Source organism: Lupinus angustifolius, unplaced genomic scaffold (genome assembly GCF_001865875.1).
Source record: "Lupinus angustifolius cultivar Tanjil unplaced genomic scaffold, LupAngTanjil_v1.0 Scaffold_235_4, whole genome shotgun sequence".
Classification (NCBI taxonomy): Eukaryota; Viridiplantae; Streptophyta; class Magnoliopsida; order Fabales; family Fabaceae; genus Lupinus; species Lupinus angustifolius.
The window spans coordinates 43,510-70,911 of record NW_017727175.1 but is presented as its reverse complement, the minus strand read 5'-3'; the positions used below and the strand labels follow the sequence as shown (position 1 = coordinate 70,911).

General features: G+C 33.1%; 5 protein-coding genes across 5 annotated transcripts; all 5 read right to left on the bottom strand.

The window, feature by feature from the left end:
- Positions 1 to 2,176, bottom strand: LOC109340726. The gene is made up of 3 exons (XM_019578452.1): positions 1,038 to 2,176; positions 254 to 944; positions 1 to 54 (listed from the first exon to the last, which is right to left on the bottom strand). The coding sequence occupies exons 1-3, from the start codon at positions 2,174 to 2,176 to the stop codon at positions 1 to 3; spliced, it is 1,884 nt and encodes a 627-aa protein (XP_019433997.1).
- A 96-nt stretch (positions 2,177 to 2,272) lies between these two features.
- On the bottom strand, positions 2,273 to 3,438 carry LOC109340725. Its single transcript, XM_019578451.1, has 2 exons — positions 2,659 to 3,438; positions 2,273 to 2,599 (listed from the first exon to the last, which is right to left on the bottom strand). The coding sequence occupies exons 1-2, from the start codon at positions 3,436 to 3,438 to the stop codon at positions 2,273 to 2,275; spliced, it is 1,107 nt and encodes a 368-aa protein (XP_019433996.1).
- Positions 3,439 to 12,354: 8,916 nt separating this feature from the next.
- LOC109340718 (GEM-like protein 1) lies at positions 12,355 to 15,144 on the bottom strand. The gene is made up of 4 exons (XM_019578442.1): positions 14,775 to 15,144; positions 14,591 to 14,692; positions 13,848 to 14,119; positions 12,355 to 12,719 (listed from the first exon to the last, which is right to left on the bottom strand). The coding sequence occupies exons 1-4, from the start codon at positions 15,004 to 15,006 to the stop codon at positions 12,546 to 12,548; spliced, it is 780 nt and encodes a 259-aa protein (XP_019433987.1). The 5' UTR covers positions 15,007 to 15,144; the 3' UTR covers positions 12,355 to 12,545.
- A 2,425-nt stretch (positions 15,145 to 17,569) lies between these two features.
- Positions 17,570 to 23,853, bottom strand: LOC109340728 (pyridoxine/pyridoxamine 5'-phosphate oxidase 1, chloroplastic-like). Its single transcript, XM_019578456.1, has 14 exons — positions 23,739 to 23,853; positions 23,478 to 23,639; positions 23,352 to 23,390; positions 21,867 to 22,034; positions 21,638 to 21,743; positions 21,164 to 21,324; positions 20,735 to 20,977; positions 20,466 to 20,554; positions 20,285 to 20,335; positions 20,102 to 20,192; positions 19,059 to 19,163; positions 18,891 to 18,961; positions 18,576 to 18,671; positions 17,570 to 17,820 (listed from the first exon to the last, which is right to left on the bottom strand). The coding sequence occupies exons 1-14, from the start codon at positions 23,847 to 23,849 to the stop codon at positions 17,754 to 17,756; spliced, it is 1,560 nt and encodes a 519-aa protein (XP_019434001.1). The 5' UTR covers positions 23,850 to 23,853; the 3' UTR covers positions 17,570 to 17,753.
- A 1,683-nt stretch (positions 23,854 to 25,536) lies between these two features.
- On the bottom strand, positions 25,537 to 26,980 carry LOC109340723. Its single transcript, XM_019578450.1, has 4 exons — positions 26,600 to 26,980; positions 26,416 to 26,517; positions 25,857 to 25,944; positions 25,537 to 25,774 (listed from the first exon to the last, which is right to left on the bottom strand). Exons 1-4 carry the CDS (start codon positions 26,829 to 26,831, stop codon positions 25,537 to 25,539), a joined length of 660 nt encoding a protein of 219 aa, XP_019433995.1. The 5' UTR covers positions 26,832 to 26,980.
- Between the last annotated feature and the right edge of the window lie 422 nt (positions 26,981 to 27,402).

Below are 27,402 nucleotides of genomic sequence, written 5' to 3'. Positions count from 1 at the left end.
TCACTTGTATTGGCATGATGAATCACCCAGATTGTCACTAAGTATATCATGGGCCTTTTTTTTTCATCAGCAATAACAATTTATAACCAAAAAGATAGTATTAGGAGAACAAGTGGTACTCCTATCCACAACCAGAAAGAGAACAAGAAAAACAACTCAATGGGTTAAAGACCCAAACCGAGAAAGGAATAGAAAAAGAAGGAAATCTAGCTAAAATCAAGGTCCATGACTGAAGATGAATAGAGAAAGTTACCTCCTCCAAGTTCAAAGAAGTCTTCTCAAAGATGAATTTGTTTCTAGCTACCCATATGCACCAGATACAAACAAACCAGAAAGACATCCAAAGATGATGATGCCTCTTGTCCAACCGCAAGAAATTCCAATGAGAGTTGAAGTGGCACTTCACACCAATCGGGAACACAGAACAAAAACCAAACCACTCGTATACTTTTTGCCAAACTCCATAAGACCAAGAGCAAGAATAAAATAAGTGATCGACAGACTCGACCTCCACACCGCAAAAGATACACCTAACTGGATCATGCTCCCCCAACACTCCACGACTAGCCAGGTTCAAAAGGGTAGGCACCCCATCCTTGGAGACCCTCCACGCTAGGCATCTCAATTTAGGAGGAACATTACATAGCCATAACCTTTTGAAAAAGATGTTATCAGGATTTGTTACCTCATTAAGGAGAACCAAATAAGCATTTTGAACCGAGTAAGCACCATCTTTAGCATGAATCCAAAGCCACCCATCTTCAGCATCTGTAACCGGTTTCACATCCTTCAAGCAATTGAGCAAATCCTCTTCGTCACGTTTTTCCCAGTCAAACAATCTCCTCCTCCAAATTAAAGACCAAAGCCAAGAACCATCCCTCCATTCTCCCAAGGAGCTAATGCAAGCATCCTTGTCAAGAGCAATCTGGAACAACCTCTGAAACCTGTTAAAAAGGCAGACCTCACCAACCCACAAATCTCTCCAAAATACAATAGACTCACCGTCTCCAATTCTTCTACGTACACTCTCTTAGAACCAACCATTATGAACCCCGAAAAGCCTATTACCCAGACACCCTAAATCCCTCCACCAGGGGGAGCCTCTCTTAAAACACTCAGGATTAGAGAAACCACCTGACCCTCCCATCCTAGCAACATATCTAGAACGAAGAACTCTCACCCAAAGAGCATCACACTCAAAAAGAAGACGCCACCTCCATTTACCCAACAAAGACAAATTAAAAAGACTCAAGTTTTTAACACCAAGACCCCCCTCCCCTTTAGACCTACAAACCTTACTCCAACTCACCCAATGAACACCTCTTCTATCCTCCCCTCGACCCCAAAGAAACCTTCTCTGAATTTTCTCCAACTCAAGGATAACAGCAACTGGAGCTTTAAAGAAAGAAAAGAAATAGATAGATAGAGAGTTAAAAACCAACTTGATGAGAGTGACACGACCACCAAAGGAGATAAGATTGTGTTGCCAAGAAGAGAGCCTTTTTTTAAAGGATTCAATGACAGGAGACCACGTAGCAATCCTCATAGGGTTGGCACCAACTAGAATTCCTAAGAATTTGAAAGGAACAGAACCAACACAACAAAACAGCTTATGAACCGCCATCTGAACAAAGTCTTCATCAGAGTTGATACCAATAAATTGACTTTTATGAAAATTAATCCGCAACCCAGAGACCAGCTCAAAACATTTCAGGATGCTTTTAAGGACCATGATATTCTCAGCAGACTTAGCACCAATAAGCAAAGTATCATCAGCATACTGCAGATGCGAAATAAGGACCTTGTCTTTACCCACCTCATAACCTTTGAATAACCTTTTAGCCACCGCAGATCTCATAATCCCAGCAAGACCCTCAACAACAATAAGGAAAAGGAAAGGGGCAATTGGGTCACCTTGTCTCAGACCCCTAACCATATTGAACTCACTAGTAGGACTCCCATTAACCAGGATAGACACTGAGTTAGATTGAAGGCAACTCTTAATCCAATTCCTCCACTTAACGCAGAAACCCATCCTTTCCATCATATATAGAAGGAAACTCCAGTTAACTGAATCATAAGCTTTTTCAAAATCCACCTTAAAGATGAAGCACTCCTCATTTTTATTCTTCCTAGCCTGGTCAATTATCTCATTAGCAATAACCACTCCATCCATAATATATCGACCTTTTAGAAAAGCAGTCTGACATTCAGAAATAACAGAAGGAATAATTTTCTTGATACGAACCGCGAGGAGTTTAGATATAATCTTCTAGAGGCAGCCAATAAGAGAAATCGGTCTGAAGTCACCAAGCTCTTGCAGGCACTCATTCTTAGGAACCAACACAGTGAAAGAGGCATTGCTCCCTTTAACAAGGTTACCATTCTGATAGAAATCATCAACCATAGCAAAAATATCATCTTTCACCACATCCCAGACCCTTTTAATAAATGAAAAGTTAAAACCATCAGGACCAGGACTATTATCACCCTGACAGCTCCAAACAACTTCTTTGATCTCAACTTCCTCAAACTCGGCAGTTAGGAAAGAATTATCCTCATCCGAAATATTAACAAAATCAATCCCACCAGGGATGGCCTATTCCAATGAGAATACTCAAATCTAGCTTTGAAAAAAGAACGAATGTGTTCTTTGACCCTGGGCGGATCATCAATCCACTCCCCCTCAATAAACAAACCAGGAATTCTATTATTTCGTCTCCTCTGGTTGATAGAAGCGTGGAAAAATTTAGAGTTTGAATCGCCATCCTTCAGCCAACTCCGTCTAGAATTCTGACAAAGCAAATTGTCTTTCTGGTTAGAGAGCCTCCAAAGCTCAGCAGTAGCAGATCTCCTAGCAGAAATATCCTCCACAGAGAGAGCTTCGATACTGCCTTTCCCATCAACATAGTTAATAAAATTCACCTGGTCATTGATTTTCCTATCCAACACGCATAAGTGTTCCTTGTTCCACCTCTTCAGAGAGATCTTAAGAAGTTTCAACTTTTCTTTAAGAATAAAAGACCCCCTACCATTAACCTCCAAATCATTCCAGGTACCTTCAACAAATTTGCCAAACTCAGCATTCGAAAACCAACAATTATTTGTTCTGAAAGGAGAGGGGCCCCAATCATTAACATCAGATTTTAAAACAATAGGACAATGATCTGAGAATGTCCTCTTCAAACTCATTTGGACCAAGTGACCCCATGTAGATGACCAAGAGTCGTTAATCAGAAATCTATCAAGTCTACTCATCACTGAACCGTTAGAGACGAACCAAGTGAACTTCGAACCAACAAGAGGAAGATCAAGAAGCTCCAGGTCCTCAACGAACTGGGAGAACTCAACACAATCAGAACTAACCAAACTAGAACTCGAGCCCCTACGTTCATCTCTATTCAAGATAGAGTTAAAATCACCTGCCATACACCACATCTCAGCATATCTTCCTAAGAAATCATTCTTAGCTTCCTCCCAGAATAATATGGACTACAGGTCCCACACGTGATCCCTAAGGTATTTGGGTTTCCTTTTTTATGATTGTATGCAATTTGGGCACCTTATAAGAAGTCTAGAGCTTTTAAGGCGTCCACTATATCCTAGAACTCTACCTTTGAATATTGTTCATTAGACATTCCAACAACAACAAAACTTGTAGCGTGTACTAGTCCAAAGTCTGGGAAGCATATTGTATTACTTATCATGCAATAAGTTGGGACTCATATCCCTTAAATAAAGTTATCCAAGTATCACCTCAAGCCACCCCCAAGATAGGGTTTATTACCCTAAGGGGCATGCATTTTGCCTTCTTAGACATTTCATTCATGCATACATTAAATAAATAATGTCATTCCAAAAATTCATCTATGCATGCATAAAAAATATATATTACTCATACATTCATTCATGCATACATTAAATAAAGAATATCATTCCAAAATTCATTTATGCATGTATAAAAAATATATATTACTCATACATTCATTCATGCATTAAAAAAAATCACTCATTCATTTAGTTATACATTCATTTAGTTATACATTCATTCATGTATTCAAAAAGAAAAATTCATTCATTCAATTATGCATTCATCCACAGACTTTAAAAAATAAGCACATCATTCATACACACATTCATTTATTCATACATTCATCAAAAAAATAAGTCATTCAAATATTCTATTTTCCGCATTATTGTATCATACATTTTAATCACATATCTCACCAGAGGCGAAGCTTAATGGAGGCAGGTGAAAGTGCAAAGCGTCAAAGATTGCATTAGCAATGTTTTGCCTATGTTTTGATGAAGACAATGAGTTAATTAAAGCTTGAAGATGGCTCAACAATCAACATGCCTAGGGCTCAAGTGGTGACTTATTAGACTTAGGTTATAATTCTTTTTTATCTTTTTATAAGTCTAAGATGTTTGCCATAGATATTGAGTCTAGGTTAGGTAAACTTAGGTGTGAGTCTCACAAGACTTAATAAAGTAACTAATCCACTAAAATGAGATATCATCTAGCTTATTATATGTTCATGCATATCATACATGTTATATGTGCATATTAGACATAATATAATTGCTAAAACATGTATAGGAGTTAAGCATAACATATGAGTAGTTTGCCTTTTGAATCATGTGTTTTAATATGTTGGTTAATCGATTAATGTGGTGACTTAATCGATTAACTCAACTGTTTTTCTGTTTTAATCATGTTACGCTGGTTAATTGATTAACCTCATGGCTTAATCGATTAACATGTCTGTTTTCTGTTGTTTCAACTGCATAACTGAAAAAACCGTTTTAGAGGCAAAATCTGTTTTGTATAAATTCTGGCAAATTGCAGAAATGGCTAAGAGTGAAAAACACAGAGAAAAGAGAATTGATCATCATTGTTAGAAACTATTAGAGAGTGTTGCATTAGGAGAAAGACTAGATCATGCTAAGGCTTTAGTTTTCACATTCATATTGCATGTTTTTTGAAAAGCTTTCTTGCATCATTCTTGTGTTTCTTGAAAAGCAAAAGAGATAGTTTTTTTATTTCAAAATTTCAGAAACCTCATGCATGTACATTCATATTAGACTAGGAAGTCTTGTGAGTTCTTTCTTAGGTTTTAGTCTTTGATCTTTGTTGTAATATCCAAGTATTAAGTACTCATTCATAACTCAAAGCATTGTTATTCAAGGATTGGGAAAATCCTAGCTGCGGTTAGGTAAGGTGTTCTTCACAAAGACTTGGAGGTCTTGGGATAAAGAAAGATACCTTGGCTGGGGCCGAATCGCGGTAAGAAAGGTTTTATTGGGAGACGGTTTTGGGAAAGGTCAAACCAAGGGTGACGAAGTTCTTTGGGTTCCAAGAAAGGAGTGTTTGAGTCTTGTAATTGGAAGCGTGTATGTAACGTACATTGTGTTCTATAGTGAAGAAGGAAAATCTCCCATATCAGACGGGAAGACTGGATATATTTTGCAGTGGACAACAAAACGAACCAGGATGAAATCCTTGCGCAATCTTTTCTATCATTTTCTCTTTTATATTTCAAGATGTTTTAATTCGAGTTTAAAGCTGATATTTTGCATGCTTATACCTTGCTATGTTCTTGTTAATCTTGCATAAAAATATATGTTGTATATTTGCCTATGTGTTGGTTAATAACTGTGCAAGTTGCTGTTCTGATCATTCCGTTTCTGTTTTGATTTAATCGGTTAATAACTGTGCAAGTAATATTTTTATAATTATAGTTTAATCTTGATTGTTTATAATTTTGTTTCTTTGTAATTTGTGTAATTTTTTATTTATAATTATGTACTCTGTCAAAACATAATTGGCATGATATTCATTGTTTGTATTTTGTTTTGTATTGATGTTAATAAAACAAACTTCTGACCTGTATTAATGTATCTGTGTTGTTCAGAATGTATAAATGTATGTTTTGTTGGGAATGTATGTTCTGCTAATAAATATATATGCAGGTATTAATTTATACAAATCAACAGCGAATTCTAAGGGAAGCCCTGACATGCGCTAATGCAAAGGATAAATACAATAGCGCTTTTTATAGACAGTATTGTTGTACATTCTTAATACAACAGCGCTATGTGTGTGTTGCGTTGTTGTATTAAGGTGTTGTTTGAGAATACTTATGAATAATACAACAACGCTTTACTGTTAATGCGCTGTTATATATATGAACTACAACAGCACAACAATAAGCATTGTTAATAAGACCTATAAAATGTGTTGTTTATGTAAGACCTATATGATAGTGCTTTGTCGAGATGCGCTATTGTATTTATGCACTATATGATAGCGCTTTGTCGATGATGCGCTGTTATATTTATGCACTAGATGATAACGCTTTTCATGTGATGTGTTGTGATATATGTTCAATACAACAACATTTGAGAAGCCTTGTTATTGATGTCAATATACTACTGCGATCAAATAGAAAGCGCATGAAAACATTGTTATACATTAAGCGTTGTTGAACTGCAACTCTAGCGTAGTGTTTCTTTTTCGCCAAGTGCAGGACTAAGATCAGTACTTTTTGTTTGACAATGTGAATACAATGGATATGTACCTTCAAAATCATCTTGACACTCAAACAAGTTTAGTTATAAGATATTTTCTTGTATTTAGACGAGTGTCACTAAGTTTAAACCCACATCAAGATAATCTCCAAGGGGAGGATCACAATAGTAATAACCAAGATGAGTAAAAGTCTATGAGATGTTGTCATAATTAAGGAAGGATCTGAATCCTGTAACGAGAATTTCAGCTTTATTAAATGAGTCATTGCTAAAAAAATAAAATCAAAACCACTATACATAGAAACTGTAGTAAATAACTCGCATTATGGCCTGTACATCTAAAACTAATTGTTTGGTCAAGTAAAAACTTATAAATTATTACCTAAATATCATTAATAATGTAAAAAAAATATTAAAATAACTATTTTTAAAAGGTTGATATTCACATCCTCTATAATTCTATCATCTTTTACCTCAAGCTCAAATAGGTAAATAAAAATTACCAAAAAATAGATAAATAAACATTAAAAAGTATTTATTATATATTTATTTCTTAGATTATTAAAATAAGAAATATCAAATAAGGAAAACTTAGAATTAATATAAAAATATTAAATATGTCATTTTAATTATTATTATAATATATATGTACTATTACTACGACTATAAAGATTTCTATACAATTAATACATTATAAATTATTCTTTTATATTACTAATAACTTTTAATTCTTTGGTCTCTTTGTTAAAGGGCTCTGGATGATTTCCTTTTTCGCCAATTGTGTGACTAAGGTCAATACTTTTTATTTGGTAATGTGAATACAATTGATGTGTACCTACGAAAGCAATTTGAAACTCAAACAAGTTTAGGTATAAGATATTTTCTTGTATTTAGATGAGTGTCAATAAGTATAAACCCATATCAGGATAATCGTCAAGAGGAGGATCCAATAATAACAACCAAGATGAGTAAAAGTCTACTAGTTATTATCATAGTTAAGGAAGGTTATAAATCCTGACACGAGAATTACAGCTTTATTAAATGGATCATTAATAAAAAATTAAATAAAATCAAAGTCATTATACATAGAAACTGTATTAGATAACTCGAATTATGGCGCTTGAATCTCAAACTAATTATTTGATCCACTAAAAACTAATAAAATATTACCTAAATATCATTTATGGTGTAGTAAAATATTAATGTAATTATTTTTAGAAGGATTGATAATCACATCCTCTATAATTCTATCATCTTTTACTTTGAGCTCAAATAAGTAAATAAAAATTACTGAAAAATAGATAAATAAACTTAAAAATTATTTATTATATATTTCTATCTTAGATTATTAAAATAATAAATATCAAATAATGAAAACTTTGAATTAATATAAAAACATTAAATATGTCATTTTAATTAATATTATTATAATAATTATGCACTATCACTATCACTATAAAGATTTCTATAGAGTTAATACATTATAAATATTTTATTTATATTACTAATAACTTTTAATTTTTTGGTCTCTCTTTCTTAAAGGGCTATGGGTTATTTCCTTTTTCGCCAGCTGCAGGACTAAGGTCAATACTTTTGTTTGACGATGAATACAATGGATGTGTACCTTCAAAAGCACTTTTACACTCAAACAAGTTTAGGTATAAGATATGTTCTTGAATTTAGACAAGTGTCAATAAGTTTAAACCCATATTAGAATAATCGCCAAGGGAGGATTCCAATAGTAACAACCAAGATGAGTAAAAGTCTATGAGTTATTGTCATAGTTAAGGAAGGATCTGAATCCTGTCACGAGAATTCCAACTTTATTAAATGGATCATTTATAAAAAATAAAATATAATTAAAGTGGCTATACATAAAAATTGTATTAGATACCTCGCATTTTGGCGCTTGAATCTCAATTTAATTTTTTGGTCCACTAAAAACTTATAAAATAGTACCTAAATATCATTTATAATGTAATAAAATGTTAATGTAACTATTTTTAGAAGAGTTGATACTCACATCCTCTACAATTCCATAATCTTTTACTTTGAACTCCAATAAGTAAATAAAAATTACCGAAAATAGATAAATAAACCTTAAAAAGTATTTATTATATATTTCTATCTTTGATTATTAAAATAATAAATATCAAATAATGAAAACTTTGAATTAATACAAAAACATTAAATCTGTCATTTTAATTATTATTATTATAATAACTATGCACTATCACTATCACTATAAAGATTTCTATAGAGTTAATACATTATACATCTTTTATTTATATTACTAATAACTTTTAATTCTTTGGTCTATCTTTCTTAAAGGGCAATGGGTTATTTCCTTTTTCGCCAACTGCAGGACTTAGGTCAATACTTTTGTTTGACGATGTGAATACAATGGATGTTTACCTTCGAAAGCACTTTTACACTCAAACAAGTTTAGGTATAAGATATGTTCTTGTATTTAGACAAGTGTCAATAAGTTTAAATCCATATTAGAATAATCGCAAAGGGAGGATTCCAATAGTAACAACCAATATGAGTAAAAGTCTATGAGCTATTATCATAGTTAAGGAAGGATCTGAATCCTGTCACGAGAATTCCAGCATTATTAAATGGATCATTTATAAAAAATAAAATATAATCAAAGCTATTATACATAGAAACTGTATTAGATAACTCGCATTTTGGCGCTTGAATCTCAATCTAATTGTTTGGTCCACTAAAAACTAATAAAATATTACCTAAATATCATTTATGGTGCAGTAAAATATTAATGTAACTATTTTTAGAAGGGTTGATACTCACATCATCTATAATTCTATCATCTTTTACTTTGAGCTCAAATAAGTAAATAAAAATTACCGAAAAATAGATAAATAAACCTTAAAAAGTATTTATTATATATTTATTTTTTCAATTATTAAAATAATTAATATCAAATAATGAAAACTTTCAATTAATATAAAAACATTAGATATGTCATTTTAATTATTATTATTATAACTCTTACTATAAATATTTCTATGCAATTAATACACTATACATCATTCACTTATATTTCTAATAACTTTTAATTCTTTGGTCTCTCTTTCTTAAAGGGCTGAGTTATTTCTTTTTTCGCTAACTACAGGACTAAGGTCAATACTTTACGATGTGAGTACAATGGATGTGTACGTTCAAAAGCACTTTGACACTCAAACAAGTTTAGGTATAAAATATTTTCTTGTATTTAGACGAGTCAATAAGTTTAAACCCACATCAGATAATTGCAAGGGGAGGATTCCAATAGTAACAACCAAGATGAGTAGAAGTCTATGAGCTATTATCTTAGTTAAGGAAAGATCTGAATCGTCTCACGAGAATTTCGACTTTATTAAATAGATTATTACTAAAAATTAAAATAAAACCAAAGCCACTATACATAGAAATTGTATTAGATAACTCGCATTATGGCGCGTGAATCTAAAACTAATTGTTTGGTCCACTAAAACCTTATAAATTATTACCTAAATATCATTTATAATGTAATAAAATATTAATATAACTATTTTTAGAAGGGTTGATACTTACATCCTCTATACTTCTATCATCTTTTACTTTGAGCTCAAATAGATAAATAAAAATTACCAAAAAATTGATAAATAAAAATTAAAAGGTATTTATTATATATTTCTTTCTTAGATTATTAAAATAAGAAATACCAAATAATGAAAACTTAGAATTAATATAAAAATATTAAATATGTCATTTTAATTATTATTATAATTTATATGCACTATCACTACCACTATAAAGATTTCTATATATTTAATACATTATACATCATTCTTTTATATTACTGATAACTTTTAATTCTTTGGTATCTCTCTTTTAAAGGGTTCTTGGTGATTTCCTTTTTCGTCAACTACAAGGCTAAGGTCAATACTTTTTGTTTGGCAATGTGAATACAATGGATGTCTACCTTCAAAAAGCACTTTGGCACTCAAACAAGTTTAGGTATAAAATATTTTTCTTATATTTAGATGAGTGTCATTAAGTTTAAACCTACATCAGGATAATCGCTAAGGGGAGGATCCCAATAATAATAACTAAGATGAGTAAAAGTCTACGAGCTATTATCATAGTTAAGGAAGGTTCTAAATCCTGACACGGGAATTTTGGCTTTATTAAATGGATCATTAAAAAAATTAAATAAAATCAAATCCATTATATATAGAAACTAAATTAGATAACTCACATTCTAGCGTGTGAATCTCAAACTAATTGTTTGATCCACTAAAAACTAATAAAATATTACCTAAACTCATCGTGTCACGAGAATTTCGGCTTTATTAAATGAATCCTTAATAAAAAATAAAATAAAATCAAAGCCATTATACATAGAAATTGTATTAGATAACTTACATTCTGGTGCGTGAATCTAAAACTAATTGTTTGGCCCACTAGAAACTTATAAATTATTACCTAAATATCATTTATAATGTAATAAAATGTTAATATAAATATTTTTTAGAAGGGTTGATAATTACATCCTCTATAATTCTATCATATTTTACTTTGACCTCAAATAGGAAAAAAAAATACCAAAAAAATAGATAAATAAACATTAAAAAGTATTTATGTTTATTTCTTTGATTATTAAAATAAGAAATATCAAATAATGAAAACATAGAATTAGTATAAAAAATTTAAATATGTAAATTTTAATTATTATTATAATATATATGCACTATTACTATCACTATAAAGATTTATATATGGTTAACATATTATAAATCATTCATTTATATTACTAATAACTTTTAATTCTTTGATCTCTCTTTTTAAAGGCTCTGGGTGATTTCCTTTTTCGCCAACTGCAGGACTAAAGTCAATACTTTTGTTTGGCGATGTGAATACAATGGATGTGTACCTTCAAAAGCAATTTGACACTCAAACAAGTTAGGTATAAGATATTTTCTTGTATTTATATGAGTGTCAATAATTTTAAACCCACATCAGGATAATCGCTAGGAGGAGGATCCCAATATGAGTAAAAATCTACTAGCTATTGTCATAGTTAAGGAAGATTTTAAATCCTCTTACGAGAATTCCAACTTTATTAAATGGATCATTAAAAAAATTAAAAAAAATCAAAACCATTATACGTAAAAACTAAATTAGATAACTCACATTCGGTAGTGGGAATCTCAAACTAATTGTTTGGTCCACTAAAAAATAATAAAATTCATAAAATACTGTTTCAATTAACCAACACATATGCCACAATTGATGGACTGTGCTGTTTGTTGTTCCTTAGTTGGCGCAGGACAGAAAATATGATAGTCTTGAGGACAAATTTAGGGTATAACCATTGCTACAACAAAAAGGGTCGTGTCAGATTTGTTTATATCCTAATTGAGATCCCTGGGCCTATAATCACAGTGTGAATACTACAATGGTAAAGTTTTTTTCCTATATGGTAAAGTTTTTTTCCTATATGGTAAAGTTTTTCTATATGGTAAAGTTTTTCTATTGTTTAATTTCACTTTATGCATATTAAAGCTCAACAAGTGTAATGCAAAGGTTGGACACTAACCTATGTCTCCTCAAATACTCAACGAAAGAGAACAACTAAATTTCCTCAATCTTTCAAGGGTGAGAACACTCAAACCCCCAAGTTCATGATATACAGATTAAAGAAAAAAAATGAAAAATATGATAATAAAAATTTAAAATTATATCCATCATCTATATTCATTCAACTTAAAACAACTCAACTGTATCTCACTTTCAAAGAAGTCAAAAATGTAAAATAAATCTTAGTGAGCATTTCTCACTTTGCATCAATTCATATAACCATAAACACTAAACAAGTTTTAATAATAGTATAACAGCTCCACAAGCTAGACCATAGGACTACACAATAGAGTAGAGCTAAAACATGAAATGTTTTTGTGAAGGATGATTTGTCAGCATAAACTCATCTTCTGTATAATACATGGTGCTCTTGGATCCCATGTGTATCAATGAGGCTGCAATACTCCTTGAATGCTTTTAACAGCAGTGTCATAGTGCACAAAGCCCATGAACCAAAATTCATGGTTGTCGACCGATATAATCTGTATATATTTCTCAGATGGGTTGGCTTTGCTTGTTGATGGGTTTACTGCACTCAGCTGATGTAATGGAATAACCACCTAATGCATGAGAAGGGAAGCAAGCATGTAAATATTTCAAAATTCACACTAAAACAATATGATAAAAATGGAAACTTAGTGGAGTAAAAATATCACAATATTAGTTATAATCAGGTTCTAGCCTTTGCTAGACTTGCTAGTGCTTTGTCAGGATCTTACTGCATCTCCTGAGGATCTTATAGTAATGGGAGAAAATAGATGAAAATTATAAACTTTGCAGTTGCATACTTTAATTTAACCAAGTGCTTTCTCTACAAACATGCAAACTAAAATTTTAAGCATTGAAACTATTTGGAGGTCCCTCTGCCAGGCCCACAAGCTATGTCTAGGCTTTACCCTAAACAATTGCCAATAAATTACATTGTACCACCTTCAGCAAAAGAAATGAAAATTTTCAAACATAAAGTTGTTGCTCTCACCAATTCTTAATTAAAACTTAGCAGTGTAAATGTGAAGTTTTCATCATTGGCACATAAATAAATAAATTATAATAGCAACATTGACACACTTTCTCACTGCCATTTAGGCCATCCTTTGATCAAAGAACATGGGTCAGATGACCACCTAACAAAGAACACAAACATCACTGCTTCAGTAGCAAACAGTGCAAAGCTACTCAAATTGCACCGAATCCAATCACCCATAAAAACAAAGCACACAGCAACTAGCTCTTTCATCATCATTGATAGAAGTCCAAAAACAGACCAAACTAAATAAACGTAATCACTTGATCACAATCTGAAAATCGTATCTTTAAATGGTATAAGAACTCAGGTGTAAGATGACTAACTCTGCTTTACCATAATTCTCAATTCCAAGAACCATGACATAAAAGAACTTGTCACTGACAAATCTAATTGGTGAATTGAGCATGTCAAATTAAACTTTGCTGTTATTTAGAAATATATTCATGCAAATTACAGTACTTGAGTGGAAGTATTTTCTGTTCAATTCTATAAAAATAACAAGTATCTACTCATTCTACCATTACAAAATAACAATCACAGAAAAGAAAGTCATACATAGATTATGTGAACAAATCATTTTCTTTGATTGAAAAGCAATTCACAGGTATTTATGATGGTTTTATATTAGTAAATAATTATAAGCAAGAAACTTGTTACTGACCTTATAATAGCTCCATTGAGTCTGTTCACCGTCAGCGTAAGAAAGTGGGTTATCGCTACAAAACGCCAGCTTTATTGTTGACAAATATAAAACTCCCATTACTGGTCCGGCTGAGGTAGACAGGTAGCATGCAAATGTATTCAGAAGCTGTTCCTCTGGAACAGTCTCGAAAGTTTGTCTAAAGATCTTCTCATAGCCACCTTCTGCAAGAACTTTTGTTGACTGAGCAATTCTCCCCACAGCAGCATCAGCAAAACTAGGACCTGTTTTCACTGTTTCGCGAAAAGCCAAACATGTACATAAGGCTTACGAATGAAGGACACTGCTAGAACTCATCATCAATACATCAACAAGTAATATTGACTTATGGTAAAAAAAATGACAAAATTCAGACAAAATTTGACCAAATTCAAGCATATTAGTAGGATAACTCAACAGTCCATAGTAAGACCACTCATTATCCGAATTTAAAAAATGGGCAACTGAGTGCACGAGACTCCTATCTGGTAATATCTGGGGAGGAGGATCCATACATATAGCCTTACCTCCATCGGTTCTGGAATTTGAACTTGTGACCTCCAAACCACAATGCAAACCTTCAAAGTTTTATTTTTCTCTGTGGGATCTCTATTAATTTCGAAACCATTTTCGGTATCGTAAATCATATAGGAAAACAAACCATCTATATAAAAATCATTGTAACTTATTTCAACTATGACTATACTAATTTTAAGAATACATACAGTGTTGCCACATATTGCCAGCAAGATCCTCAGCCCTTTTAGTAGCCTCAGCAGCTTTCTTTCCCCATCTCCCAAGAACATCTTTCACAGAATCTAAAGTATCTGTCCCAAAAGAACAAAACTTTGAGTCACTTTGTAAGTGGGTACCTAAGTATAGAAAAAGAAAACGAAAACAATGAGTTACTCTTGGCAGGGGCAGGGTCTGAAACAGGTGCAGGGGTAATATAGGGATTGGACTCAGTTGGCAAGGTAGTAGCATCATGAAGAGAAATAGGTGCACGAGAATCAGGTGGAGTTGGAGAATTGATTGGTTGAGATGAGACATCATGGTTAGGGGAATGAGAATCACGGGGTTGTGAAGGATTGGTGTTTGTGTTTGTGGGGTGGGGTTGGGGAATTTCATCAACAGAACTCATAGTTGTTATGTTTTGTTCACTTAATTTGATTCTGATTCTAACACCAAAATTGGGGTTATGGAAGGAACAAAGAAAGGAATGTATGAGAGAGAGAGAGAATGAGTGGAGAAAGAAACGTGGGACTTAAATTCAAATGTCAATCACTATCTTCAAAACCGTTGAATGATTATTGATTCAATGCCGTTTCTGGATCCTTCTGCCCCTTCATTTTGTTTTTACTAATTACTAAATAATCAAAATTTTGACTCTTTTTTTATTATAAAGAATGAAATATTGTTCCAAAGTATGTCAATGAATGAAAAAGATAGAAAAAAATAATATTTTTTTAATTCATATGTTATGTTTTTATTGGTCTAACATCTTCTTGTTTTTTCTTTACTATCCATTGTTTTGTTTTTATTTTTTGATCACATTATATACAAGCTTAAAATTATCCTTTAGTAATAAAAGCCCACTATCAATCTTATTCAATCATTATATTCCCCATTAGAATAGATTTTTTTGTACTATCAAGAAAATTTATCATCTTAAGAGTAAAATACTAATCTCTTTCAAGATTTATGTAATTCGGACAAGTGTCGTTGCAGCCTTTTGCTCATTCATTGGGTTAGATTTTCTCCCATATAACTAGTTTTAGCCTACACAGGACAATTTTCTTTTTATTTTTGGATTTTGAGCATCTTATTTTTTACAATATAAGCAATATACTTGAATCCTTCAAATCATATCACATATTTTTCAATCAATCATGGCTCATAGTCTGTCACACATAGTGCAAGTGGAAATACTATTGTGCTACAGGTTAACATATTTTGAATTGATTCAAGTGCTATGCATAATCCCCTTTAAGATATTTCGGAGCATTATCTTGAGTGATGCATGTGCACTCTCAACATGTTAACATAATTGAAATATATGACTCATTCAAACTAATATTTTAAAAAGTGAAATCATGGCACTTGTTAGAGGCTATTGGAATGAAGATGTGTACTATTGATAATATTTTGACCAAGCAATGTATCAAAAAATAATATTTTGGCCCTAATCATATTTCAGCAATAGCTAGAGCATATTGCACATTCAGCCTCCATTTTGGGATGCCTTAACATAAGCTCAACATTTCTGATCTGGTTTGATCAAATTAAGATATCCCATTAAAGTTTTTCTTGTCATTACTTACCACTTACTAGTTGGTCAAAAGTGTAAAATTCAAACCATCTTTTTAAGGATTTAAGTTCATATAGTCTCAAGATCTTAGAATGTCCTACATCCAATGGGCCATGATTAGATTTTGAATATTGAATAACCTATCAATCTGTCTTGACTTGTTGCAACTAGAGTTAACTTACTAGCACGGGTAACTACACACTCAAGTAAAAGATGGTGCAAGATGAGTGAAATGAACAAGAAAGGATTTACCTTCTTATTGAAGCAATTAATAAGACTTCGGAATTTAGTTATTTAATTATGCCTCAAACAAACCATAGGGAAACTTTCAAAAGAGTTTCATACAAAAGGTTTTCAAAGATATAATCAAATGCTAACAATATATGGGAGGAGATGACCAAAGGAATTAGGAAAGTAGCAACAGAGACGCTGGGTGATTTTAGAGGGTTTGGACCAATTGATAAAATCGTGGTGGTTGAACAAAAGTTTTCAAGACTAAATTAAGACAAAAAGATAATATTATAAAGCAAGATCCATGTATAAAAATTCTAAGAAGAATCAAACATAACAAGTATAACTTCCCATGACATTTAACTTGGCCTTATAAGACCCTGACACAAAAACTTGTTACAACAAACAAGTAGATCATAAATACCAAATACAACAGGCATGGGAGAGAAAAATAAGCAAAGAAAGGTATATCAAGATGGGAAATTATAAATATTTGACTTGTTCCATTGCTATTGTTTCATGCAACTATTGGAATGTACAATTTAATTTTATTTTTGACTGATTGTATTGACAAGAAAATGGACAATGTTTTATACTTGTAAGTTCTGAAACTTATGAATATAATGCATGTTGACTGATTGAAATTATGTCATCACATGATATGATAACAACTAAAGGTGACCGATAGACCTCCAATTAGGAGGGTATTTCAGAAAAGATAGAAAGGTGATTAGGGTAATTGAGGAAGGAGGGAGAATGAGCATATTGCACATGACTCTAACCAACAGAACACATGGCCAACTATGAATGGATAGAAGACCCTAGAATCAAGGAAGGGAGGGGAATATGAGGAGGGAAGGCAGCACATTTGAGGGGGCAATCTTTTGGAAATTGTGGGGTGACTGTTGCCACAGGGTAGAGTGAAGTTAGATTATTCCCTTGAGTCATTCTATTATACTTTTTCTGCAATTACAGCTTCTTTTGGTACTCTTGCCATTTTACTGATATGGAATACTTTTACTTACACTAGAATAATACAATTCTGCTCTGAATCCTTACTTTTGTTGTCTATTTTACTGTTTCATTGGCTGGTATCTATCAGTGACACAATGCATGATGCTCCCGCTTAATAGGGTCTGAGGATGATAAATATACACAGTCGTGCTCCAATAAGTGGAGAGACTTTTTCCTAGATTGGTAAATATATCAACAACAGCAAATTTATTTGAGATTTCCGTGCATACAGATAAAATATGCTGCACAATTCCAATGGAACTCCATATCCCAATCTCACATAAAATTAGACACAATTTTCAAAGGAGCAAGGCTCATCTTTGTGAAAATAATGATCAAGGTGCTAACCGCTCAACCTTCCACACCTTCTGTTCATTGATCTCACAGGGAGAATATCGCAGCCTGTAAAAGAAAGGCATAAAAAATCAATCCTAGGAAATTCACCCCACTATGTGAAGCACAACTGTTTCTGGCCCCCATTAAAGAAAATTGCAGGATCAAGTAAATACAATTTAATCTCGAGACACAGTTCATGTTGAAGCTGTTTTTGAATGAGGAAGGAAGTTAGGAAGATGTACAATACGTTTACAAGTGTAAGTTTTCAATATAACCCTCACAAACTTAGTTAAGTAACTCAATTTGTGGGGAAATAGTAAATGATGAGTGTACTAAATAAAAGCTGTAATATAATATTATGGTAGATGCATGCTTGGGCGAGAGTAGTATTATGATGGATGAAATCTTGGGAAATCCTCCGTAAAATACTCAGACTTAAGAAAGGTTATTGGGTCTATTCAAGTGTGAAGTCCCACATTGGAAATCGTATATGTGTTTGATGCTATACATAGCTGATCCTCAACCCACACAAAAGGCGAAGGTTGTGCTACTCAGACGACAACCAATGTAAAACTTTATTAAATCTCTATGACATGGATATAATTTTATTGTAGATGTAGCATATTACTTTAAATGTTATCGTAACCAAGTAGTAGCCAGTCTACAATGCAATAACTCAAATTGATAGCCAAAAAGTATGTATTTAAATTGAAAACCCAACATATTTTGCTTAAATTTACATATACATGCTTTTTGGCTCATCCATGTCAAAATATGCAATTTGAGAACGAGCGACCTGTCATAAACAGGGAAAGAACCACCTGTCATGCAAGCGAGATTTCTGTCCTTGCCAAAACTCAAACGCGTGTGGTGTTAGCCTGTATCCTCCCCAGTTCTTAGGTTTAGGGATCAAACTTCTGCAAGCAAAAAGAATGAGAGAAAAACAAAGCAGGATTATTTACAGCTCCCAGTTGATAGACAAATAGTCGAAAAGGGTATACTCTTGGTCATATGAGAAGATAAGCTAATTGGTATTCCAAGTCGAAAAACAAGTTCAATTATTGGCCATTACAAGGGATAACAGATTTTATCCGAATTCACAAAATTGAGTCAAAAGTAAATGTTCAGTAACTTACCCATCAGCATATTTTTGTTCAAGTTCTTTGTACTTCTGATGAAGAACATGCCTTCCAGGTACAACAGTACTCTAAAGATCCATAAATTGCGAAATAAGCTTATAAATCATTGTAATTTTTTTAAATGATAACAACTACGACGATAATTAAAGTGAAGTAGAAGCCGACCTGCTTGCTGACTATTGCTCCGATCTGACTTCCTCTAGGACGGCTATGGAAATACTGCTCTGATTCCTCATCCGAGACTTTCTGTACATATCCCTCCACCCGAACCTAGGAAAATAAAATAAAGAAGGAATAGACAACAACTTGTTAGATATTATCCTCAAATATCGTGATTGTCAGCAAGTTATGTGCATGTCTCTAAAAGGTGTAGTGACATGGAGTTAGATTATTGAACTGGATAATTCATGTGAAAATTGGTAAACAAGTCACATTTCCATCTTCGTAAACTTACAATAAGAGCTATTAAACATTAACAAAGAAGATGTTGATTTTCAGAAAACTATTTCACATTAAGTAATACGACATGTTCAATATTATTTAATCAGCAATGAGAGAAGTAGCTTAACATGTATTTAAACTATACCCAGGAGAATGAAGCAGGTGATGTGAGATTTACTTCCCAACAAAGTTATTTATAATAGATGTATAAAGAGGCACATTTTTGCTTCCTGACCAATGTAAAACAATCCAACAACTGCAAGATGATGATGATTAAATAATAATAGTAAGGAGTAGTAGTTTCTAGCTGAAATATACTTTTCATCATGGCTCATTTCATTTGCAAGTTGTCTTAAAATATAAATCATGTAAAGCCAAAAAAAGCAAAGGAAAAAAGTATCAGTCGGACAAAGAATGCCTATAACTTTAAAAACAGGAAGTTTTCTGCAATATTATCAAATGCATCAATCTATTAGTCGATATAAGGAATAGAGACGGTGAGGCTTAAGATCAATCTGGACAAGCATTTTGTTGAAAGAATTTTTGACAGCCACACCTAAAATGTTGCTCTTCATGAGTTATAATTACGAAAAATACTAATCCTCTTTTTTCCTCCATGAAAAGTACATGATGGCATGCTATGGCCATCAGATTCCAAGAAGGCATGACACTCCTTGGCATCAAAAATTTACTTTTGTTGCACCGAAATCCATGTGAGAACAAATCGATTTCAAGAAGTGTCTGGCTGCAATGAAAAGAGTAGTCACCTGCCGGTTTAGACCATCCCAGTGAAAAAGAAGTGAAGCATGAGGATTTTCAGATAACTCACGTGCCTTTTGACTTTCATAATTTGTGTACCTGCAAAGCAATTGCAGTAGGTGAACACAAATGTTCATTTTCCAAATAGCCTTGCAAAGCAGTTCCAACATAAAAATAACAATGTTACATACCACACAAAGTCATTTTTGTCAACACCTTTTAGCAATACCATTCGTGATGAGCTGCAGCCAAATGAAGTAAGCGTAATTTGGAAATTTTAGTTCAGATATTATGCATATTATGGAAGTATGGAAGAGTAATTCATTTCACAAGAGCCCACTGATCATGAAAAAACAGAGAAGTTAATCTTACGGTTTTCCATCCTTCCCTACAGTTGACAAGGCCATAGCATTTGGTTCTTTCAACCCAACAGCCAATGCATCACCAAACCATTTATGAAACTGCAGATAACATTAAAATAGATGTAGACAGGCAAGTAGTCACAGCCAATAAAATCCCAGTTTCCGAATACTCGGATTAAGAAACTGAAATAGATCCCAGTGAAGTCCTTAACCACCAACAGGAAAAAAGGAAGAATATTAACAACACTGTGGCAAACAGTATTGTTTTATGAACTTTACCTGATTAATGGGGTCTGCCTCTGCCTGCTCTTCAAGAAACTCAGGAGAGATATAATTCTCTCTCATAGCTGAAATATCAACTTGAGGAGGCTTTCCGATTCGGACACACATGGAAGTTCCAGGATATGGTGGAAGTATAAGGTTATATTTTTCTGCGATAGCAGGTGGGACAAATCTACCTCCTAGGAAGTGGTGAGGACCAATAAACTTCTTCGCACATAATTTCGGGGCTGTCAGAGAAACCTTCAGAAAATGTAACGGGATAGTCACGCAACAGAAACATAACATTCATTTGAAAGAAATAATTTAACATACTATATTTATAGCTAAATCCCCGATGTTTAAAGCACATAAATAACAAAACAAATACTTTTATATTTAAGAAGAAGAAAAAAGGTAATGAGACAGATATATCTCTGAGATGCATACCAACAAATCTGGTTTAATGCCTGTACCATCGACATCTCCCTCTTCAACATGCCACCCAGAAGGAATATCTATAGAGATTATAACCGATCTTTTTTGGCTAATTTGATTATGTAAAGAAACAAGTCTATTAACCAAATCATCAAAAGGTGGCCTTGGAGAACCTGGACAATCAGAAAATAAAAAAGCTAAATAATATGAAATTAAATAGGACTATTTGTTCAAAAGTTAAACAGAAGCTAAAAGTTACAGCCTTTGTTGGTAATAGTCTAATAGAGAAAGCCTAATTGAAGTTCAGGACACAATATAAATCATGAGAAAGCATACATGGATAAGCAGATAAGTAGCATAGACAAGATATGGTTAGATCCAGGAAAGTGGTATTAACAGTAAGTAGTAAAAACCCTGGCTTTCATAACACTGAGAACGATGTAGATATACTTGGGTCACAGACAATATTAAAACAATGTAAAGTACCATGAAACGAGAATCCAAACATCGCATCTACAACAACGTCAAAGTCATCTGACAAGTCCGACGGTAGATCTTCCACTGACATGAATGGGATTGACAGTGCTTCGAGCTACAGTATCAATGCTTCACATGAGACTTATAGCAACTCAGATTAAACATTAGAGTCGAGTTAAATGGCAAGGAGATACCCAAAAAAAAGAGGATAAAACTTTCCCGAATGAGTTCATCCTACCTGAGTAACTAATCCAGCATACAGAGGCTTCTGTGTACGCTTTGGGTAGCAGACCAAGGGCTTATAACCAAAATGATGTAGGTGACGGGCAGCCACCAGACCATCACCACCGTTGTTACCAGGACCACAAATTGTAAGAACACGACTATAGTCACTTGGTTTGTAAACCTGTGATAGAAAATTCAATTTCAAGTAGTTATCAGTATTTGCACATAGGAACTCATAGAGAAAAAGCACATTTTTTCTCAGAGAATGTTTGCAACTTTGTAAAGCACAAGTGCACAACATTACAAAACTTATTCGATCCTTTGTGTTTTCTGTTCATAACCCAGGTTAATGTAAACTGCAAACCAACAAGAAGACTTTTATGGTTGAATTACAGAATAAAAGGGTAACCAGAGGAGTAAAATAACTACAAGGTTGTCTCGCACTTGGTGTCGAAATTTGCATTTTTTTCCTATTTGAATGTGGGCTCTTGCATAGATGCAAGCCAATGTGTTCCTTCAAAAAATGGAAGAGGCACGTTCAGTTGATGCCTAATAAAATAGGCCAGTAGATTTCATATGAAGTAGCATGTGGATAGGATACTGAAATTGTCAAAATTTGGTGTCTACTTTACCATATTTTGCACAGTCAATATCACATCACTATGCCACATGAGTTTGAGGATTTAGCTCTATCATATTTTCTTTAGTTCTCACTTGTCGCATTGCAATTTTAATAAATCCACATCGTGAGTTGATCCTTGAGCCCAAAAAGAGGTATAAGAGCTACAAAGCAAGCTTCAGGTTGTGTAGTATAAATTAAATGGTGGAAAACACAGACACCGGATCAAGTTGACAACCCCAAACTACTACATTTTGAATTGAAAATGGAGGATATACTTTTCTATAGGGATTTATATGGTCCCGGAAAAAAGGAGATTCAAAGCCGTAAAACATCTGATGATTGGAAAAGGGTGCACTAGAAGGAGCGGAGACAGAGATCAATAACTAGACTGAGGGGGAACGTTTGATATTATCTCTATGATAGAAAGACATGAAAACAAGCTTTTGTGATTAAATAGCTATCAAGCCCATAGCTAATAGGTTCGCACATTAACCTTACTTACCATGTATCAAATTTTCCATTCCGCATACCAAGCACTAAATTCATCTTAAATAAGGTATTCTAATAGTAATCTAAAAAATGATGAAACACATACCAAAATGACATATGAACCCATATTTGTACCGCATTCCTAGTAACTATGGTTGAACCTAGAATACAAAAGGGAAGTTTGGTTGCTAAAGAACACTTCAATGACTTCTAATATTCAATCACTGGCAATATAGAATCAAAGGGTAATATCATATCTATCAGGTTTTCTTAATTAAAAGAGCATACATGATTTCAATTAAAAACCTTTACATTTTTTTCCAATTCAAGTGAGAACTACCACATAGAAATAAAAATCAAAGAGATCAAAGGTATATGAGCAATTACCTCAGCTATGGAAGTAGCAACACTTAAACCAGCCAATTCCTACAAAAACAGTGAATAACAAAACATTATCAAATAGTACCCCAACAACAAATGAAAAAAAACACAGTGATGAAAAAGAATATTAACCATGAGCTGGTCCACGCTAAAACCAAGAGGACCCATGAGCGATTCATCAACTTCAACAGCTTCACGTTGTGTCAGGTAAGAGAAAGAGTCAAAGCTAGCCATGGCTTGTTGGGTCCCACTGAACTTGGTAGATAATGCACGAAACTGAGGCTTGAGAATAACCTGAAACAAAAAAGGAGATAAATTTTGGGTAGAACCGTTATGATTAGTGTAAAAAAAGATTATTTTTTTATTGTTTGATAGAGAAGAAAAGTGAGTTACGGATAATGGGTGAAGAAAGAGAGGGTTATTTGGAAGAGAGGGTTGGAGAAGTAAGGTGTTTTTATGGGTTAGAGTTAGTGAATGGGTATGATTAAGGTATACACACGTCATTCTTCTTCCCTTATAAGTGTGTTTTTATTATTTATTATTTATAATCCCATAACAACTAAGTCTACTTCATAGTTCGTGTTTAATGGTTGAGGGTTCATAGTTCATACCTTCAATATTATATTTAGTGTGTAAATAGACATTTTGAATTTCACTCCTACAAAATGTATTCAATTTTTATGTATCTTATTTTATATAGTTATAATATTATTATTTTTTGATATACTTTACATTATATTTTTTTGTCATATTATAATATTCAATTTAGGGTAAGAGAAGTTGTTAATACATTGGTGATGGTTATATGTGATTATATAATTTTTTATAGAAATTAAATAATGTTAATAGCAAAATAAAAAAATAAAAATTACATTGTGATAGTAATTATATCATATTTTGTCTTTGTATTGAGTATATATTATATTTTATGTCGACACAACTTTGATATTGATCATAGAAATCATATTTTTTTTAGGTTATAATTATGAAGAAAAGATAATCCCTAGTATCTAGTACTGAAATGTAAGAGTATGAATAAATTCCTAAATTTTTAATTATTTAATGCAATAAAATTAAAAGATCTAGACCCTTAATTCTTTTTTGGTGTCAGATGTCAGAATCTAAGTTCAGTCAACCTATCAATATCAATATGAGTCAACCCACTATTGATATAATTAAACAAGTCTTCCCCAACTCTCAATTGACCTAAAGTATACAAGTTCTATAACTTTGAGAGAGCACAATTAGATCAGCCATTTGAATAAACATTTTTGCCAACACCAATATCAAAGCATTTGAATATAAAGGGTAAATTAGAGCTTGCTGAATGTTTTTCAGGCTAAATTGAGTTGCTTTAATAACGAGGATAAAGATGAGAGGATGGAGGGAGAGAAAAGAGTCATAGGGAATAGATAAGGGAGAGAGAAACATGGTAAGGGATAGATAAAAAGTTTCTTACAATGAAATTATATTGAAATCTCTGATGAGATTTTGTTATATTCAGCCACTAATGTGAATAGTCTATAAAATTGATCCTTAAAAAATGAGTATAGAGGGAAAAATTCGTTTGGCTGGATATTGTTGCATGTTTGATTTGTAGTGATTGATCATTCATTGGCACTTTGTCTTGTTAGCAAGAAAATGTTCAACTGTCTTGTTAACATTTTGGTTGTATCTCAACACAATAAACGACAATGGCAAAGGCTCAAGCTGGGGTGAAGAATAGTTTAAGAAGAATGAACAAGAGTATTGTCCCAAATGGATCAAACCATAGTTGTGGTTACTGTTAAAAACTGTGACTTTAAACTAGTATTTATATGGCACCATAGTTGTGGTTACTGTTAAAAACTGACTTTAGACTAGTGTTTTCTGGTTGAACTTTAAAACATTACACCTCTAGTCTTTTATTACACAACTCACAAATTGCCCTAGTTAACACAAGCTGAGTTATGGCCTATGTGATGCTTATACTATGTGAAATCATAACATTCCATTTGTGAAGCCAAGATGCAGCAAGAGCAAGAACAGCAGCAGTCATGCATTATGCTATTTACATATCCTGTACAATTATTAGTTTTCTTAGTTAATCATCATTAGGTTTGATGATTACGGGGTTAACGTGGCATTATCAGCATTAAATCCACTTTTGCCGACAAAACAGTTCAGAAAGTGGCGTCAACCTACCAGTAGGTCAAAATGCTTTACAGAGATTGTTAGCCTTCATGTTAGATGAACCTTGCTGAACTATTATTGGACCTGTGGGACTACACAACCTGCTTCTCTTTGGTTCGGATATCCTCACATGTGAAATTGCTGTGGCGAGGGCATCGATCGACACACATTCATCCTCCTCATCATCTGAATTGCAACTTTCAGAGGATGAAACCTTGCTGATGGAGCCATTGTCATCTACCCTGCTTCCTCCTAACCTAGACTCGGGTGTAGCAAAAATTTGTCTGCTACAAGTGGCACTGTTTTGGTGCTTCAATTTTGTTCTGATGGGCAGCGTACCCAATGTACGCGCTGTGTAGAACAGTATCCAAGGATGCCCTGAAATTTCTCCCCACAGCAGCATCAGCAAAACTAGGACCTGTTTTCACTGTTTCGCGAAAAGCCAAACATGTACATAAGGCTTACGAATGAAGGACACTGCTAGAACTCATCATCAATACATCAACAAGTAATATTGACTTATGGTAAAAAAAATGACAAAATTCAGACAAAATTTGACCAAATTCAAGCATATTAGTAGGATAACTCAACAGTCCATAGTAAGACCACTCATTATCCGAATTTAAAAAATGGGCAACTGAGTGCACGAGACTCCTATCTGGTAATATCTGGGGAGGAGGATCCATACATATAGCCTTACCTCCATCGGTTCTGGAATTTGAACTTGTGACCTCCAAACCACAATGCAAACCTTCAAAGTTTTATTTTTCTCTGTGGGATCTCTATTAATTTCGAAACCATTTTCGGTATCGTAAATCATATAGGAAAACAAACCATCTATATAAAAATCATTGTAACTTATTTCAACTATGACTATACTAATTTTAAGAATACATACAGTGTTGCCACATATTGCCAGCAAGATCCTCAGCCCTTTTAGTAGCCTCAGCAGCTTTCTTTCCCCATCTCCCAAGAACATCTTTCACAGAATCTAAAGTATCTGTCCCAAAAGAACAAAACTTTGAGTCACTTTGTAAGTGGGTACCTAAGTATAGAAAAAGAAAACGAAAACAATGAGTTACTCTTGGCAGGGGCAGGGTCTGAAACAGGTGCAGGGGTAATATAGGGATTGGACTCAGTTGGCAAGGTAGTAGCATCATGAAGAGAAATAGGTGCACGAGAATCAGGTGGAGTTGGAGAATTGATTGGTTGAGATGAGACATCATGGTTAGGGGAATGAGAATCACGGGGTTGTGAAGGATTGGTGTTTGTGTTTGTGGGGTGGGGTTGGGGAATTTCATCAACAGAACTCATAGTTGTTATGTTTTGTTCACTTAATTTGATTCTGATTCTAACACCAAAATTGGGGTTATGGAAGGAACAAAGAAAGGAATGTATGAGAGAGAGAGAGAATGAGTGGAGAAAGAAACGTGGGACTTAAATTCAAATGTCAATCACTATCTTCAAAACCGTTGAATGATTATTGATTCAATGCCGTTTCTGGATCCTTCTGCCCCTTCATTTTGTTTTTACTAATTACTAAATAATCAAAATTTTGACTCTTTTTTTATTATAAAGAATGAAATATTGTTCCAAAGTATGTCAATGAATGAAAAAGATAGAAAAAAATAATATTTTTTTAATTCATATGTTATGTTTTTATTGGTCTAACATCTTCTTGTTTTTTCTTTACTATCCATTGTTTTGTTTTTATTTTTTGATCACATTATATACAAGCTTAAAATTATCCTTTAGTAATAAAAGCCCACTATCAATCTTATTCAATCATTATATTCCCCATTAGAATAGATTTTTTTGTACTATCAAGAAAATTTATCATCTTAAGAGTAAAATACTAATCTCTTTCAAGATTTATGTAATTCGG

What these genes read in the sequence shown, in the direction of transcription:
- LOC109340718 (XM_019578442.1), bottom strand. Translation starts at nt 15,006, where the DNA reads ATGAGTTCTGTTGATGAAATTCCCCAACCCCACCCCACAAACACAAAC. An exon ending in TGGCAATATGTGGCAACACT is followed by an intron (nt 14,120 to 14,590) that starts GTATGTATTCTT and finishes TTCGCGAAACAG; the next exon opens with TGAAAACAGGTCCTAGTTTT. An exon ending in CTCAATGGAGCTATTATAAG is followed by an intron (nt 12,720 to 13,847) that starts GTCAGTAACAAG and finishes CTCATGCATTAG; the next exon opens with GTGGTTATTCCATTACATCA.
- LOC109340725 (XM_019578451.1), bottom strand. Translation starts at nt 3,438, where the DNA reads ATGTGGTGTATGGCAGGTGATTTTAACTCTATCTTGAATAGAGATGAA. An exon ending in GGATTGATGATCCGCCCAGG is followed by an intron (nt 2,600 to 2,658) that starts GTCAAAGAACAC and finishes TCATTGGAATAG; the next exon opens with GCCATCCCTGGTGGGATTGA.
- LOC109340723 (XM_019578450.1), bottom strand. Translation starts at nt 26,831, where the DNA reads ATGAGTTCTGTTGATGAAATTCCCCAACCCCACCCCACAAACACAAAC. An exon ending in AGACCCTGCCCCTGCCAAGA is followed by an intron (nt 26,518 to 26,599) that starts GTAACTCATTGT and finishes CTTTTGGGACAG; the next exon opens with ATACTTTAGATTCTGTGAAA. An exon ending in TGGCAATATGTGGCAACACT is followed by an intron (nt 25,945 to 26,415) that starts GTATGTATTCTT and finishes TTCGCGAAACAG; the next exon opens with TGAAAACAGGTCCTAGTTTT.
- LOC109340728 (XM_019578456.1), bottom strand. Translation starts at nt 23,849, where the DNA reads ATGACGTGTGTATACCTTAATCATACCCATTCACTAACTCTAACCCAT. An exon ending in TCTTTCTTCACCCATTATCC is followed by an intron (nt 23,640 to 23,738) that starts GTAACTCACTTT and finishes TTTTTGTTTCAG; the next exon opens with GTTATTCTCAAGCCTCAGTT. An exon ending in GCATTAAACCAGATTTGTTG is followed by an intron (nt 20,978 to 21,163) that starts GTATGCATCTCA and finishes CATTTTCTGAAG; the next exon opens with GTTTCTCTGACAGCCCCGAA.
- LOC109340726 (XM_019578452.1), bottom strand. Translation starts at nt 2,176, where the DNA reads ATGGATGGAGTGGTTATTGCTAATGAGATAATTGACCAGGCTAGGAAG. An exon ending in TTCGGGGTTCATAATGGTTG is followed by an intron (nt 945 to 1,037) that starts GTTCTAAGAGAG and finishes CCTTTTTAACAG; the next exon opens with GTTTCAGAGGTTGTTCCAGA. An exon ending in CTTCTTTGAACTTGGAGGAG is followed by an intron (nt 55 to 253) that starts GTAACTTTCTCT and finishes TGAAAAAAAAAG; the next exon opens with GCCCATGATATACTTAGTGA.